The following is a 16,986-nucleotide window of genomic DNA, read 5'->3' as shown; positions in this document are numbered from 1 at the left end:
TTTGTGTTTCTCAAGCTGGTCTCTGACCGTAATAAATTTCATTTCATTCATACCAGGGAAATCTGATCTTGACCACTGAATCAGAGCAAACGTCAATTGGGTTTTCTCCAGACTGACACTTATCGCTAAAGAGCAGGTTTTCCCAGAGAAAGCAAGGGTAAAAACCACTCAGACCCCTGCCTAGAAACCGGACAAGTGGAAAACTTGACTGATGCTTTCTAGCATACCCTCCAACATTTCTCCGATGAAAATAAGGGCATCCCAACAATTATCTGATGAAAATAAAAGGTTATCTAATGAAAATACGGGTGTCCTATTCCATACCCTCCAACAATTTGCTGATGATAATAGGGACCTCCTACCATGTCCTCTAACATTTCTCCAATGAAAATAGGGACATCCTAAGGAAAAACCGGGACATTCTGAGATCAAATCAGAAACCGGGACGGCTTCTGTAAATCTGGGACTGTCCCTGGAAAATAGGGACACTAGGACAAGCAGGAGTGTGGACAAGCCCTGAGCCAGGCTTCAAACCCAAGTCCAGTTCTACGCTGCAACCGCTACACCGGAAAGCCCTGCCACATGTCTCTGCAATGTCTCTGAGTCTTTGAGGAATGCCTTTGCACTTTTATTTATTTATTTCACAAAATTTATATGCTCTTAATTGTAAAAGGAAACCTCAGTGCAGCAGGGATTTGAACCCAGGTCTCCGAGTGTTCCCTGGAATCCAGCGCTCAAACTACAACTACACCATAGTGGCCAGGCAGAGGTTTTTTAAGGTAGAAATCTGCTCCTTTTCATCAAAGTGCAGAACGAAGAGAGAGAGAAAACCCAGGAATCCTGACTCCCCCAAACCCAGCCAAAATAATTCCAGTGCCAGATTCGAATGGAAGCAGCAGCAACGAAAGTCAAAACAACCATGCGTGCTGTTCATTTATTTTAAAAAGCGTTTTGCAGGGGAGAGGCAGGCAACATGAGCTTGAGCTTTTGTAAGTAGCCTCAGACAATGTCGCCTGGGGCTAAGTCCACCTGCCTTCCTAGCCAGGATGAGTCACTTTCACTGTCCCAGATTTTGCTTCCGATTCACAGACACGCTGGGGAATCTCCAGAAGAGGGGTGAAGGCGGATTGCACCACCTGAGGTCAAGGTCCAGTCCAGATGAAGGGATAGGCCCAGACTTGCAGTGGAAGAAGTTGGCATGCCCAGGCATCCGACTTCATTTCCTTAGCGACAGAGAGAGAGAGAGAGAGAGAGAGAGAGAGAGAGAGAGAGAGAGAGAGAGAGAGAGAGAGAGAGAGAGAGAAATCAGTCACTGGGAAGGAGAGTGTGTTTCACTGTCTAGGGCAGTGTTTCCCAACCTTGGGCCTCCAGCTGTTTTTGAACTACAATTCCCATCATCCCTGACCCCTGGTTTTGCTAGCTAGGGATGATGGGAGTTGTAGGCCAAAAACATCTGGAGGCCCAAGGTTGGGAAACACTGGTCTAGGGCACCTAATAATTAACTCTTGGAAAGGTTGCTAGTGAGTGAACCAAGACGAATTTTAGGTCCACCCCATAACACACACCCGAGGCCCCACGCATCAGAAACCCGAAACTACTTTGCAGGAACAAAATGATTAAGCATATTCTGCTCACCCAGTAATGCTTGCAAGAACAAGAAAAAGGGAAAAGAAAGGAAGTCTTCTCGTTTAGTGCCTCTTCAACAATATTATGGATGCAGCTGGATTTATAAGGTTGTTATGCTTTGATTTGCAGCTGTAGGGGGACTGACCACAGTTGCCTTGTCATCAACAAGAGCAGTACCAGATTTACATATAAGCTAAACAAGCTATAGATTAGGGCCCCACTCTCTTGGGGCCCCCCAAAAAAAGTTAAAGGAAAAATGTACCTGGATGTACATTTCCAAAATATAAGATAAAAAATAAATAAAATTATACCTACATACAGCAACAGTGTTTTGTGTTGTGTAGGCTCCTATGATGTAAGCCCCGCCTGCTAGCCTGCTCCCTAAAATTGTATTTCAGTTCAACAATTACTTTGATAAAATGAATATTTTGTTGTGTGCAAATGGCTTTAGATACCTATTAGGTCCATAAACTACCATATAGCATATATTCAACACAAAAAGAGTGACAATTTGTTGTTGTTGTTTTTTTATATTCTTTTTATTGAGTTTCTTTCATCATAACACATATAAGGCAAAAAAAAAAAAAGCATTTGAAAAAGAAAAACAAGAAATACAACTACTCACTAAACACAATAATAAGTGAGTTAAGGAGGAAAAAAAAGGCACTAAAAGGAAAAGAAAAGTCAAGAAAATAGAAGAAAAAAAGAAACAAAGAATTGGTGCATGTAACAATTAATACACAACACCTGACCTCCTTCCCTGCTGATTTCGGGTTTCCAGTTTCAATAGTTTCCTTTTTACAGCTGGTGTTGGTTTTTAGTTTGTACACCGGAAGATTTATAACAGACCTGCTATATGTGGTATGTTTCTAAAATTACCTTCAATATAGACCATAAATTTATTCCAGTCGTCATTTAACTTTGTATTTTTTTGGCTTCTAATTCTTTGCGTCATTTTTGCCATTTCGATAAAGTCATATAATTTTAATTGCCAATCCCTCACCGTTGGTATGTTTGTACTTTTCCAATTTTGGGCGATTAGCATTCTGGCCGCTGCTGTAGAGTATTGAAATAAGGTTTTGTCTTCTTTCTTTATCTCATCTCCGACAATCCCTATTAAAAAGGCCTCTGGTTTTTTGGGGAATGTGTATCTAAGTATTTTTTTTAATTCATCATATATTTGGTTCCAGAATTTTTTCATTTCCTCACATGCCCACCACATGTGTATAAAATTGCCTTCTTTTGTTTTACATTTCCAGCAGGCCTTATTACCAGTCTTATACATCCTACTTAATTTTTCTGGTGTTAAATACCATCGATAAATCATCTTCTCTAAGTTTTCTCTAATAGCAGCGCTTGCCGTGAATTTTATTCCCTCACTCCACAATTTTAACCATTTCTCAAGTTCTATATTATGCCCCAAATCTATCGCCCACTTGACCATGACTTCCTTAATTTCTTCGTCTTTTGTATCCCATTCCAATAATATATTGTACATTTTAGATAATAATTTAGTTTTGTTTTCAATTATTTCAGTCTGGAATTTAGATTTCTTTTCGTTCATTCCTATTTTTTTATCTTCCGTCCATATTGCGTTGATTTGATGGTACTGTATCCAACCTGTCAACTTCTCTTTCAGCTCCTCGTATGGTCTTAGTTTCCAGCCGTCTTGGGATCTTACTAATAAGTCTTCATATGTCAGTTTTTGATCTTCCTGGTTTATTTTTTTGATTGTTAGGATGTTTGTTGGGGACACCCACCAAGGAGTTTTCTCTTCTAACAATTTTTTATTTTTTTCCCCAGACTTCATACAGGGGGCCCCTGATAATGTGGTTTGAAAATCTTTTATAGGTCTTCTCTTTGTTTGACCAAAGATAGGCATGCCAGCCAAGCCTATTATCTGCCCCTTCAAGATCCAATAGATCAGTGTTCTCCAAGGTTATCCAGTCTTTAACCCAGCATAGACAGGCAGCTTCATAATACAGTTTTAGGTTGGGGACTGCCAGCCCACCTCTCTCCTTTCGATCCGTAAGTAGTTTAAATCTGATCCTTGGCCTTCTTCCCTGCCATATAAACCTTGAGAGAACTTTCTGCCAGTCTTTGAATATTTTGGACCCTCTGATAACAGGAATGTTTTGGAATAAGAACAGCATCTTGGGGAGTGTATTCATTTTTATTGCCTCCATCCTGCCCAGCCACGAGAGGTTAAATCTACTCCAAACATCCAAATCCAACAATTTGTTGTTGACAAAGGACAGCTGGACATATAAAGGGCCCCATTACCTTCAGTAGCTTAAAGGTAAAGTTGCCCCTGCCCTTGCGGGCCAGTCGTGTCCGACTCTAGGGTTGTGCGCCCATCTCACTTAAGAGGCCGGGGGCCAGCGCTGTCCGGAGAAACTTCCGGGTCACGTGGCCAGCGTGACGAAGCTGCTCTGGCGAACCGGCACCAGCGCAGCAAACGGAAACGCCGTTTACCTTCCCGCTATAAAGCGGTACCTATTTATCTACTTGCACTTAGGGGTGCTTTCAAACTGCTAGGTGGGCAGGAGCTGGGACCGAAAGACGGGAGCTCACCCCACCGCGGGGATTTGAGCCGCCGACCCCTTTTCAGTAGCTTAGGGCCTCATCAAACCTGAACAAGAGTGTTGCTTCGACTTTCTTATACCGTATATTAAAAAAAATCTATGCCTCAGGACCAGAATATTTGCCTGAACTTTGAAAGCAGGTGGGGAATGGGAGCTCAAGAAAATGGCTGGGGGCTGATGGGAGTAGTTGTTCAAAACAGCTGGACCGGAGGGCACCATGCTGGCAAAGACTGAGCTCCATTATCCTGGCTCTAAGCATGTTTTAGGGAAGGGGCAGCAGGAAAGCAGATGAAGACTGAGTAGACCGTGCAGATCTAGGCTGGGTGGGAGGCCCAAGTGGAAGATACTGGAGCCTCCCCTCCACCCTCCATTGTCCCGCCCCCCCCCCCCCCCCGAGCGAAGGGTTGCTCAGATGTCTTTTCCGGACTTGCTGACAGGAGGGGCCAAAGGTGTTTGCAGAAGATGAGGCTTCTGGGCCTCTGACAAAAGGAGGAACAGGCAGAGATCCAACTGGTAATGCCTCCCCCTATTGTGTGCAATGGGGAGCCACACCTGTTGATGCTCTGCCTGTCGAGCAGCCCTTAAAGGCATGGGAGGCTTGCCAGGGTGGGTGAGGAGAAGGGCATTCCAGCTGCCAAGTCTTTATTCACGCCACCTCTAAATCCTCTTTTTCTGACCTGCGTCATGGGGCAAGCTGCACCTGCTGGACCCCCCTCTCCTGCACACCTGCTAAAATGTAAGAAGAGCCCCCAGGGCCCATCGCCCTGTTCTCTCAGTGGCCAGTCAGGCGCCTGTGGGAAGCCCACAAACAGGGCCTGAATGCGCAGCCGCTCTTCCCACGCAAGTGGCATGAATGGGTGGCATGCCTGACTAAGCAGAGATCTCCCCTACTTGGCACCTCGGTTTCCCTTCCCTCCGAACGGGATATGGGCCCACCAGACTCCGAACGCACCCCACCCGTCTCTGAGCTGGAAGGGGACCCAGTAGGCCTGGCTCCTTGCCCGGCGCTTTGCCCGCTGCTCCTCTTTCTTTCTCGAGCGTCTCCGGTTTCTTCGCAAACAGTAACCCGATGCCAGGACGTGCCAGGAGGCCTGTAGCAGGCAGGTGGCACGGCCCCGAGGCCTTCACTTTGTTTGTCCAACTCGATCAGAGCTCCCCATTCCCCACTTCTGGAGCCCCACAGATTCTCCCCGAATGAAAGCTTTACTCCCGAGTAGGAAAAAGCTTCACAATCTCTTTCCTCACCCCACCCTGCATTTGCCTAGTTCGGTAATGTACATAATGTACACAAACACACACAAAAGCAACCCGACTCTTCCTGCTATTTAGAGGGGGGGAATGTCTGGCTCTTGGCACCATCCGTGCCCATAAAACTGTGTCAGAATGTGGAGCATAATGCCAGTGTATTCGGGGCTGGGTGGGAAGAACGGATTTAGGGTAGCGTGAATGGAAGGTCCTTCCTCTCTCTCTTCTACTGCCCCCAGGGCAGAGTTCCCAGTGCCTTTACCAGTCGCTTGGCAGGCAGGAATCAAACAAGGCGAGTGTTTTGCCCCCTGCCTGGAAAAACAGCCTGGGGTGGGGGAAATTTTGCCTGTTGGATTTCTGTCTGCTAAACATGCTGCCAGGAAAGACCTCGCAACTCTGAGCAACCAGAGAAAGTTGGTCAGGCTTGATTTGTTTGGAATCACAAGGTCATGGCAAGGATCCGCTTTAGGGACAGGAATGTGTGCGGCTGAGAGAGGAATGTGCTGCGTCAAGAATGGAAGAATCTGAGCCGGGCCCCAGACAGTGGGACGAGCAAGGCTTGGCTCTCTGCCCCTTCCACACCCTTCCGATTTGGCCGCCTCAGCCCCGGGGGATCCTCCCTTCATCTCCGACTGCGGCGGGGAGACTGATGAGCAACATGTCCCACAGCTGCCGGCAAGGCCCTGCTCTTTCCCTTATCCCTAATCTGCCCCCAAAATTGGACAGGCCTGTTGGCAGTCGTGGGCTAGGAAGACCAGCAGGTTGAACGATGCAACCCTCCCAGACAGGCCCAGTTTTTGGTTGGACTAAATGACCCCCTACCAAAGACAAGGGACTGTCAGAGGCAGCTGCTGTTGCCCCTCCTCAGCAGTGGGGTGGTGGTCTGGGGTCGCCCATCTCACGCCACCTGGGCCTTGGCAGCTGCCCAAATCGTCCAGCCCCATCTGCCAGAGCAGAGTCTCGCTGGTTGAACCAGCAACCTACAGTCCTGTGCAATTCAGAAAGGAAAATGCCCTCCTGGCTTTTCTTTCATTTCTCCCTCCTTCTCTTCCCAAGTGTGCAGGAAATTGGAGAGATTTCACAATCTGCCCCTCCCCTCCCCCCCTCCCTCCTCCCCCCCAGCCTAGTGTCTTAGGAGCAGGAAGCAGAAATGATGCTTCCCCCCCTTCCTCTTTCTGTAGGAGGTGTTTGCCCACAGAGGGGAGGGGAGGAAGGCTGGGGAATTTCAGAAGATGGGGACAACACCTTGGCTGCATATAAAGAGCTGTCTCAGTGGGGCTCATCAACCAGCAACAGCAGCAGCCTCAGGGCAGAGGAAACCCACACTACAGGGCATCTCCTCCTTCAGAGAAAGGCAGAGAGAGGTCAGGACCAGACATTCAAGCATCCTCCACTTGGGGGCAGCAGAGGTGATTTGAGAAAGCAGCGGGATACCCACATCCTCCACTTGGGGGCGACAGCAGCCGTTTCCTGGAAGGAGCGATACCTTTGCCAACCATTAGGGGGTGACATAGAGAACTTGGCATTTCTGCTGGGATTCAAACCGTGAGGAAACCATGACTCTTTCTCTGGGTAAGTGCAACCTTCCTTTTCTCCAAGGTAGTCTAATACATGCATGTGTGTGCTTGGATTTTTAAGGTGTTTTTTTTTTTAGAAAATATTGAGGATTCTACTTTTTTTTTTTAGAAAATATTGAGGATTCTACTTGTTACGTTATGGCTCCAGTAATCGTATCACTTTTTTTTTGTTAGTTGTGGATGCAAGCTAGCACTATTTTCTCTTTATTTATTTCATTTTATGCTTCTGGGTAGTTCTACCCTGCTCACCCTCAAAACAACCCTGTGAAGTAGGCTAGTCTGAGAAATGGTGACTAAGTAAGTCACCAGGTGAGCTTCATGTCTGAAATGGATTTGGTCTCTCAAGTCGCAGTCCAAACCATGTTATGTCTGCATTGAGACGTTTGTGTGTGTCTTTATTTGATTCATTAATGCCAAATCATGCTAAGACATGAAGTGGGTTTTTAAAAATTTTATCTATTTATTATACATTTCAATAATACATTTCAGCCATTTTAACATTTCAAAACCTGACTTCCTCCCCCCTCTTTCTGCAGTTCCTTAAATTTATTTTTAATATTTTCTGCATATCCAAATTGACTTAATTAATTTGTTTATTCATCTACTTTAAATATATACTCTTATGAAACTGCAGGTTATTACAATAATCCTGCCAATGTTCTTATCTGTTTACAATTTGCCTGTATATATTCAACAAACCATTTCCATTCTTTTATTTTAAAAAAGTTTGTTATCTTGATTTTTTTATTTTTCCAGTAAGTTTTGGCATTCCTGCGTATCCCATAAATTTTTGTATCCATTCCTTCCCCATGGCAACACAAATTAAATATTAAACAAAATACAATTGCTACCCTTTGCTTCCATTCTTACTTATCACAGGACATTTGCATCCCACCCTTTCCTTCAAGGAGGCATATAAATAGTTTGCACCCCTGTCTCTCTTACATTATATCATCACAACAATCTTGTGAGGTAGGTCAGGCTGAGAGAGTGATTTGAACCCTGGTTTCCCAGGTCATAGTCCAACACTCTAACCCTGCAGCGCTATCTGTCTGCCAGGGCTGGCCCACCCAAGAGGCGGGCTGAGGAAGCCGCCTCAAGTGGCAGGATCAACAGAGGCGGCATCCTTCAAGGAGAGTGCTGCCCGTCGTTGTGGTAGCCAAGGCTGCTTGCAGTGCGCTCCTTGGAGGCTGCATCTACTGCCTCCCACCACTGGCTCAATGTGCAGGCGCACCAGCACTAAGGCTGCCAACCCAGAGCATCACCAATGGCAGAACACCTGCGCCATGACGAGAGTGATGGGAAAACCGGTAGTGTAAGCAAGGCGTTTCCTACAACTCTCCTTGCTGTGGTGCAGGCATATTGCCATTGGTGACACTCCAAGCTGGTTGCTGTAGTGCCGGTGTGCCTGTGAAATTGTGGTCAAGGAGGTGGCGGCAGCAGATTTCTGTAGTGGCGGCGGCAAACCGGGAGGACCAGCACTTTTAGTTTGGCCTCAGGTGACAAAACGTCCGGGGCTGGCCCTGCTGTCTGGTCCTTGGAACACAGGCCACACCCCTCTCCCTAGACACCCCTCATTGGCCCTGCCTGCTTCATGTGACACATGCTTTTGCCTGGCTGGGATGTGTCCCTGAACCCTGCCAATGCCTCTTCTTTGTCTGACTGGAGTCTAGAGAGGGGCGTGTGCTGAAATGAGCCTACTTTACATGTGTTGCTCTGCCTACATTGACCTCTGGCCCCAGGTGGCCCTTGGGAGGTGGTCCAGAAGGAAATGTGGCCCTTGGGCCCACCCCTGCTCTAATAACCCTTACAACCACAGCTGGCTCTATCCTTTACAAGTGCCCTAAAACCCTTGCATCGCTTCCTAATGGCAGGACTGTGTTCCTGCTTCAGATAACTGCGCAGCGTAAACAGCAGCTGCCTTGTGTGTCCTTAAAAGCCTCAGACTGGCCGTCTTGACTCCCGAGGTTAAGAAAACGTCAACCTGATGGACATCTTCAGGCAGATGGGAATGGGCGCTGCCACATTTTGGGAGGGAGGCTGAACTTTGAGCGAGCTTATCTCAAGACTGAGGCAACGGGAGAGACAGGAAGCGAAAGGGAAATGGCAGTGATGGTGGTGAGGAGCCACATTCAGAGAGGTGGGCCCAATTTTAAAAAACCCAACCCTGCACTGAATATTCATTTGGTTCCTTTTCAGCCAGAAGTCTCCTCGTCATTTGTGCAGGCCTGGTCCACATCGTCTCCCCTGACCGGGATTCATCTATCAGCACCCTCATTGGCCAGACCTTCAACCTGGCCCGCCTCATGAAAGCCAACAGCACCGTCCTTCTGAACACCTATGTAAGAGCTTTGCCTTTTTTCTGGAAGAGCAGCTTCTGCCTATGCTTTGCAAAGGGGTTGTTTCCCTTTCCAGCTATTTCCCAATAATCCCTCTAATTCCTCAGAAGCCTATTATCTTGTGGGCATTCCTCAGGAGGCAGCTTTCTCAGGATTCCCCGTTTTCCTCTGAAATCCGGTGTGTTGGGTGGGGGGGTGAGAATTTCCCGAGGGTTTTTTGTTGGTTTGTTTAACATTACACCTTCAGTTGAAGTGCTTTGCATGAGCAGAGCATTCCACCCAGAATGTAACCCAGAATCCTCTGGATCACCCATAGCAAGGGGGTCCTTAATAGACAAGCAGCAAGCAGCAAGTCTAAACATATATATATATATATATATATATATATATATATATATATATATATGTAAGTATGTTTTTAGAATACCTGCCCTGTTCCAGACCTATATTCTGCAAAAGAAAAGAAGAAATCAAGTGAGGGCAGGATTATGCAAAGTAGGCAAATGAAGCAAATACATATGCATTTCCTTATTTCTGCCAGTCCTGGCATGACAGAGAGGAAACTATGCAGGGCAGTGGCGCTGCTGACATCTGAGAATCCTGCTCAGAGCCACCATCTCTTGCAATGCTTTTAAGATTTTGCCTGCATCTTTCCCAACCTTTCCTTGCGACGTTAAGGACTAGAAGCGTCCTTTCTCATAAAAATGAAAGGTTGGGATTCTGTGCCCAGGACCAGTTCCTGAATTTGGTTGCAGAACTACACCAACACATTGGATAGATGATCAGCGTTCTTTGGTATGTAGGACACAATGCCCCCTTTTTAAAGCCAGGGGATATGTTTGTAGTGAAGTTATAGGAGGCTCTTTGGGTAAAAATTTCTGATGTATCCTTGGGACGTTTTCATAGGTGAGGCTTAAATCTCCATTTTTGTCACCAAAGCTAAAGACTTAAGAAATGACCAGGCCAAGGTTTATCCAGTCCAGCCTTCTCCCTCCAACAGCACCCGGCCATATACCTATGGAAAATTCACAAGCAGCTCCTAAAGGTCACAGGCCCCATCTGACTTCATTGCTTGTATATGCAGTATCTGTGTATTAAGGTGGCCGCTTGCGCATAACCAACACAGAGGATATGCATAACCCAAAAAACAGAGGGTGCAGATTTGCACAAAAATTGATATGCCAATTTATAAGTGTGCATGAACCTTCAGAAAGAATTGCTATAATTTAAATCGAAGCATGACACTTCTCACTGTCACATTACAAGCTGGACTGAAGCAAAGCTTAGTTGGTTAGAGCGTGGCGCTGATAATGCCAAGGTTGCAGGTTTGATTCCCGTATGGGACAGCTGCATATTCCTAAATTGCAAGGGGTTGGATTAGATGATCCTCAGAGTCCCTTCGAACTCTAAAATTCTATGATCCTGTGAAAGGATTTTAAACCTCACATGTGTAATCACTGAGGGTTAGGGCTTGTGGACCAAACTTGGCCCATGAGACCGTTTTCCCCAAGCCACACCCACTTGCTCCGCACCCGGTGTCAGGAGCTGTACAGGTAGAAAAACGGCTGCCGGTGCACAACCAAGAGCCTTGAAGTGCTAGTGACTTTGGGGCTTCAAAGCGCCCAATCACCTTTATCATTGAGATAACAGGTGCCTTCCACTTGCTGAATTTGGCCCGTGAGGCTGGGATGTCCTAAGGATCTGGCTCCTCACTTCCGGTGTAAATGCTCTGTGCTGGAAAGAGTGCAGGTGGTCTACTCCTTTCCCTCAAGGCAAGGCCACCAAGCTCCTTGCCTTTCACCAGATCAGCCCTGCAGGACTCAGAAATGCTGCAGACTGGGCTCCAGTCCTGGCAACGTAACCAAACAGGCTGTGCCTGCCTCAGGCTACGGGCTAAAGGCACCTGCAGCCAAAGCAACACCGAGCCCTTTCCCTTCTGGCGGATCCAGAGCAAACCTGTATCGCCAGCAGGAAACAGCACGGAAAGGTTGCCCGCGGCTGCTCCATTGTTCTCTCAACGCTTGTTCCTTGACTTTGCAACATGATCGAGGGAGAGAGGAGTCACTGGTCGCCCCCCCCCCCAAAGCTGCAATCGAGAGCGCAAATCTCCCGCTCTCCGGTGGCCGCTCCTTCGCCTTTATTCTGATCCCTGCACGCAGTGGCAGAGTGCCCAAAGATTTGCTGTGCCCTGCTTCCTGCAACCTGCCTGGGCACAAGATGCCAGATGTAGGGAGGTCATTGCAGCCTGGGCTCTGGCGTGCAGCCAAGCTGCCAACGGCATCCTTGTAAAAAGGGGGGGGGAGAACTCAGGTGGAACTACGGCCGGCTGATCTGGGGAACAACGAAAGGCCTGTTTTTGTTGGCCTTCCCTGCAAGGAATTCCAAAGGGATGAAGGAGCCTGGTACCGGTGGGTGCCACCCCCAGGATTTCTGAGAAGTGACGAGGGCACATTTCGCAGCAGGCACTCTCGAGCCCACATGCACGTCTGTGGCTCATAATACAGTGGTACCTCGGGTTAAGTACTTAATTTGTTCTTAACCTGAAACTGTTTTTAACCTGAAGCCCCACTTTAACTAATGGGGCCTCCTGCTGCTACTGCGCCGCCGCTGCACGATTTATGTTCTCATCCTGAAGCAAAGTTCTTAACCCGAGGTACTATTTCTGGGTTAGCAGAGTCTGTAACCTGAAGTGTGTGTGACCTGAAGCGTATGTAACCCGAGGTACCACTGTATTTAACCCCTTTGAAAGTTGTCTACCTTTTAGGTAGTGGAAGCAAAGGACGTTGGCTTAAAGTGAGCCAGGTCATCTGTCCATCTAGCTCAGAAGCTCTCCAGAGTCTGAAGCAGGGGATTTTCTCAGTCTCAGACTTTCCTGGAGATGTTGGGGATTGAGCCCGGAATTGTTCGCATGCAAAACACATGTCCCGCCACTGAGCCGTAGGCCTTTCCCTGAACTGCTGGTGGTTTCCCTGGAATACATTTCCCACGTCTGTTTTCCTGTCCCATGCCTTTGGCAGAGTCTCAACAGGTTTTCCTGGCATGTAGGTGCCAGGGGCCAGCAGCCCCATAAAAACGGAGCGTGTCGGGAGACAACGCAACCTTTATTGACGGTTATTTCTCCAGCGCATTCCTGCGCCAGCTTTCTTCTGCTTGGAGGTTGCGGGTGATTGAGTGGCGTACAAATCCTGTTAAATTGAAAAACACAACCTCTCTCTTTCTCTCTGTTCCCAGCTGAGTCACCAAGGCAGCCCGTTTAGCGACTCCGGCTTTGACGCCCGGAGGCTGCGCTACGAAGGGGTGCCAACGGCCGCCATCCCGTTCCTGGAATGGCGGACTCTCAGCCACGTCAAGCGTGTGGAGAAGAATTACGAGGCCTACACCGCCTTCGCGGAGTTCCTGCAGCTGGTGCGGGACGACCAGTTTGAGCTCAACCCCACCAAAGTGGAACTTCTGGATATGCTGAAGGTGACTCGCTTGCGCATCCAAGGTCTCCTCAGCAACTTGACGGCCATCATGTCTGCCTTGGGAGCGCCGCCCGCCGCCGTCACGGACCCCCTCATGCTGGAGTCTGTGGAAGCCGACACGTTCGAAAAGAAAGTCCGGGGCTACGTGGTGTGCCACACGTACAAAGAGTGGATTGACAGAACGGTGAAAGACTTCTCTCTCCTCGCGGAGAAATTCCCAGCCTAAGGATCGCTCAAGGAGTAACTCCCAGGTTAAAGGGTTCCTCTGTCCTCCTTGCCGCAGATTTCTTAGGGAAGCAGGCGTAGGGAGAAGACAGACGCAACACCCACAGACTGGTGGAGAAAGTCTGGAAGTGCCCTTGTTGTGTCCAGTCCAAACTTTATCTATTTATCTCCAGAGCTGAGCTCTGGAAAAAGCAACCACTCACTCGTCAGGTTTTCAGTAGAAGCCTGTGGTTGTGCGTGGTGCTGATTGGGTGCCTCCCCTGGCTGTGCATGGTGCTCATTGGCTGCTGCTCCCCTGTGATGTCACCAAGGGCCTCTCCAAATCATGTACTAAAAAATAATTTTAAATAATAATAATAAGGCAACAAATGATAAATGCATAAGAATGTTTATGCAGCATTTTAAAAGATGTGTTTAAAAAGACAGACAACCTACCTGCAAGTGTCAGTGAGGAGGAAGGACAAGGCTGTTGGTTGAACATGATTGGCTGGCAGACTTGCCTGTCACTTCAGTTCTAAGGCCTTGGTCACCCCAAGTTCTTTAAGTCTGTCTTCACCCTATGAGGTCAGCTTGTGCTCAGCGAGATCTCTTGCATTTATGCTTCCTGGTTTTGCACTTTGTCCTCCTGCTGGGGGTGGTCTATTATTTTCAGTGGCAAACAGGCAGGCATACACATAAACTGAGATTAATATGATTTCAACTCTACTGTTACAATGCGGAGGGGGGGGTGAGAGAGAGAACTAGATCTGTCTACTGATCTGTCCATCAATCCCAGCCTTTCCCAATTTACTGCTGTTCAGGTGTTTTGGACTGCAATTCCCATCAGCTCTAGGCAGCTTGGCAGTCCTTGCAGGGGTTGATGGGAGATGTAGTCCAAAACATTTGGAGTAGGCCACATTGGCAATTCTGATCTATATACAAGCACGTGTGTGCGCGCGCACACATGCATATTTATGAAATGATTGTTATTTATGTCCCAGCGACGTTTGCATGGGTTATTTATGTACTATTTAACGAGGGGCAATGGGATCTAATTTATTCTATTTTGAGAGGGAGAGAGAGAAATTCCACAGAGGGGGGTGGCCATTTAGAAAAGGATGGAAAATTACAAAATAGATTGTAAAACGAGGACACTAATAATGTATGTCAATACACTGGTGCTTGCAACCCCAACACATGGCTGTCTGTGACATGTCAGTGTTTCATATCCATACTTGACATTTTCCAATGTATGTAATTTACATATTCATCAGTACTTCCTCAAGGAGGCGGGGGCATCACACATAGACATTTGTCACCCGACAGGACCGACCCAAAACATTTCATTGCCTGAAGCGACGACCGTTGGATCTTATGTCAACAGTGTCAACAGAACAGCGTTCTCCCTTGCATCTTAGGGCAGAAGGCTAGTTTGTGGGATGTGAGGCAGGCTGCAGGGCACATGCCGTTCTGTCCCCACAACATCTTGTCCTGCTCCATGCCCTCCAGCATTTACTACCTGAGGCGGTTGTCTCACACTACCTGATGGTCCCTTGAGCACTCAGTGGTTATGGATGATGGGAGATGTGGTCCAAAATATCTAGAGGACACCAGGCTGGGGGGTGATGGCCAATTCCCTTGATGAATTTGGCGATGTGAGGAGATAACGGGAGTTCTATCTGAGGTAGCTGTTCACACGTGCACATTACTGCTTGGTTTGATGTCATCCTGGTTAACCACATCTGAAGAGCCCATCAGACCTGGTGGTAGTGAGGAAAAGAGTTATGGGACTGCTGTTATTTGTGCCTTAGATATTTGTAACAGCAGTGAGGTATAGCCATTTCTGGGATGGTTGGGTATGTAGGGAGTAAACTCCTGAGGATATGCAGCCATCTTGGGTAAAACCAAGTGGCTTTAAAATAAAGTCTTTTATATTCTTCATAATTTTTCTCACCTCTCGATATAAATTGGTTTTTTAAAAAATGATTTTATTTTGTATATTTTTAAACACTTAAAAAAAAGAATGTTGAAAATAGTATATTTTTGGTACCTCAGCGATCATCCATTTTCCTTTCAGGATTTCTCTGGATGTATCCTTGCCTTTTGTACATACATGGGACTTTATTTTGTCTAATAAAATCCATGACATTGGAGGATCCCGGGGTTTCTCTCTCTTTTTGTCTGTGAAGGTGTGGGTGTTTGGGCAACGGTAGTCTATTTTGGCAGAACTAGGTTGAAGAAGAGCTCAAATTAACATCCAAAATCAAGAGTAATAATGGTAACACCCCTCCCTGATGTATTTGCCCTGTGATCCTTACACACTGCCTGATTGAGAGACTTTCCAAAGACAAAATGTGAGCTGTACTATGCTTCTTGCAAAAGACTGGTGCAGGTATGCAATCCCTAACAAAAGGAGCCTCTAGTCAATTGCTAGTTTGCTGGCGGGCTTCAACCACATACCAGAAATTTAGGTTTCATTAACTAAAGTATGTCACCGTAGCGTGTTTTTGCAGTTAGGAAAGTGATGAGGAAATGTACTGAAAAGTGAGGGGCATACAAATGGTTAACAAGAAAACGTCTTAGCAAATCAGCACGAAGGTTTTCACTGTTGTATAACATCCTTGCAAACAAATCAGAATGAGCGCTCAGTAACGCCTGGGGATATTCTAACTTCTGTCTAAGCTTTGTGCAAACAAAGCAAATGGAATGGCTCAGTGAACAGGTCATTTGGAGAAGCCCCAAAATTGTGTTTGAGGAAACAGGAGACTTGCTTTCCAGACTTGCAAAATCCCTGTGCAGGTGTTATTAACAAGGGAGCAAGAGGTGGCGGTGGGCCACGTAACCCTGCACCTAAATACCTAGCCCTTCCGTCTGGTTCCTGTCTTAATGTCTGCAAGCACAGCTTGCAGAATATCTGCACAGAGGGAGGGACAGTCACAGTGTCTAAGTTAGGCCAAAACGGTAATAAACAATAGCTTAATGTGGAGCTCGGGAATCTGCGGCCCTCAGACATTGCCAGACTACAACTCCCATGCTGCCTGGGGCTAACTGGGTGGGAACACTTCCGCCAGAAAAAGTATATACCCGTATTTTTCGCTCTATAAGACGCACCAGACCATAAGACGCACCTAGTTTTTGGAGGAGGAAAATAATTAAAAAATATTCTGAATCTCAGAAGGCAGAACAGCAAGAGGGATCGCTGCACAGTGAAAGCAGCAATCCCTCTTGCTGTTCTGGCTCCTGGGATAGCTGCGCAGCCTGCATTCACTCCATAAGACGCACACACATTTCCCCTTACTTTTTAGGAGGGAAAAAGTGAGTCTTATAGAGCAAAAAATATGGTAGTTAAAAAGAAGTGCGTCCTCAGATATGGGTCCTGGGTGCGAAAATACGGCATGAAATGTCCACAGTTAGTGGCGTAACCCTGGAGTTCCAAGCCGTCATGCTGCACGTATCTTTTGCAGCATGGATGTGTCCATTGTCCTGCGTCACTTCTGAGGAAACGAAAGTGACAGGACCGGGTGCTTCCTGCCTTTGAAGCAGCTCCCTGGCACTAAAGGAGGAGGAGGAGAAAGTGTGACCTTTGTTTGCTGCCTCTTGAAGGCGTGTGGGGAAGCATGTCAGCCTCTGAGTCCAAGGTTATTTTCTCAGAGACCGGAGTGTCACTCTCCCTCAAAAAACAATTCACACCCTTTCCAACGAATTACAGAGAAAAGAAAGCAATGGACAGGAGCCAGGAATTCTGGGTGTTGTCGCTGGGAATGTGTAGAGATTGGAACTGGCTGTTGTGTAGGCTCTCTAAGCCCACGGTGGTGTTCAGTTTCTTCCTTTGTCTCCCCTGCTTTCTTTATAATTTCTAATTCCATCCTTCCTTTACCCCCCTACCCACCAAACGCTACCCCCATCAAGACACGGCCACGGCTGCCCCCTGTTGGATGAGCGTGGG

The 16,986-nt window shown here is 47.2% G+C and overlaps 1 protein-coding gene and 2 long non-coding RNA genes across 5 annotated transcripts; 1 reads left to right on the top strand and 2 right to left on the bottom strand.

Annotated features, from left to right (window-relative positions):
• Window positions 1–881: 881 nt before the first annotated feature.
• On the bottom strand, window positions 882–5,043 carry LOC309354028. Of its 2 annotated transcripts, none has more exons than XR_014162154.1 (2): window positions 4,938–5,043; window positions 882–1,223 (listed from the first exon to the last, which is right to left on the bottom strand). It is a non-coding gene; the product is annotated as an uncharacterized lncRNA (long non-coding RNA). The 2 variants fall into 2 exon arrangements; XR_014162155.1 differs by lacking the exon at window positions 4,938–5,043 and adding an exon at window positions 1,636–1,863.
• On the bottom strand, window positions 1,267–1,592 carry LOC309354032. The gene is made up of 2 exons (XR_014162159.1): window positions 1,479–1,592; window positions 1,267–1,334 (listed from the first exon to the last, which is right to left on the bottom strand). It is a non-coding gene; the product is annotated as an uncharacterized lncRNA (long non-coding RNA).
• A 172-nt stretch (window positions 5,044–5,215) lies between the features above and the next one.
• On the top strand, window positions 5,216–13,782 carry LOC309353996 (cardiotrophin-2-like). 2 transcript variants are annotated; one of them, XM_081883682.1, is made up of 3 exons: window positions 5,216–5,752; window positions 9,237–9,375; window positions 12,604–13,782. In XM_081883682.1, the coding sequence occupies exons 1-3, from the start codon at window positions 5,658–5,660 to the stop codon at window positions 13,060–13,062; spliced, it is 693 nt and encodes a 230-aa protein (XP_081739808.1). In that variant the 5' UTR covers window positions 5,216–5,657; the 3' UTR covers window positions 13,063–13,782. The 2 variants fall into 2 exon arrangements, with proteins under 2 accessions (XP_081739808.1, XP_081739809.1); XM_081883683.1 differs by lacking the exon at window positions 5,216–5,752 and adding an exon at window positions 6,807–7,028 and having other exon boundaries at window positions 9,233–9,375.
• The last annotated feature ends 3,204 nt before the right edge of the window (window positions 13,783–16,986 follow it).

Source organism: Podarcis melisellensis (assembly GCF_964234715.1).
Source record: "Podarcis melisellensis genome assembly, chromosome: 13".
Classification (NCBI taxonomy): Eukaryota; Metazoa; Chordata; class Lepidosauria; order Squamata; family Lacertidae; genus Podarcis; species Podarcis melisellensis.
This window is presented reverse-complemented; position numbering and strand designations above follow the sequence as displayed.

What these genes read in the sequence shown, in the direction of transcription:
- LOC309353996 (XM_081883682.1), top strand. Translation starts at nt 5,658, where the DNA reads ATGGAAGGTCCTTCCTCTCTCTCTTCTACTGCCCCCAGGGCAGAGTTC. An exon ending in GCAGGAATCAAACAAGGCGA is followed by an intron (nt 5,753 to 9,236) that starts GTGTTTTGCCCC and finishes CTTTTCAGCCAG; the next exon opens with AAGTCTCCTCGTCATTTGTG. An exon ending in CCGTCCTTCTGAACACCTAT is followed by an intron (nt 9,376 to 12,603) that starts GTAAGAGCTTTG and finishes CTCTGTTCCCAG; the next exon opens with CTGAGTCACCAAGGCAGCCC.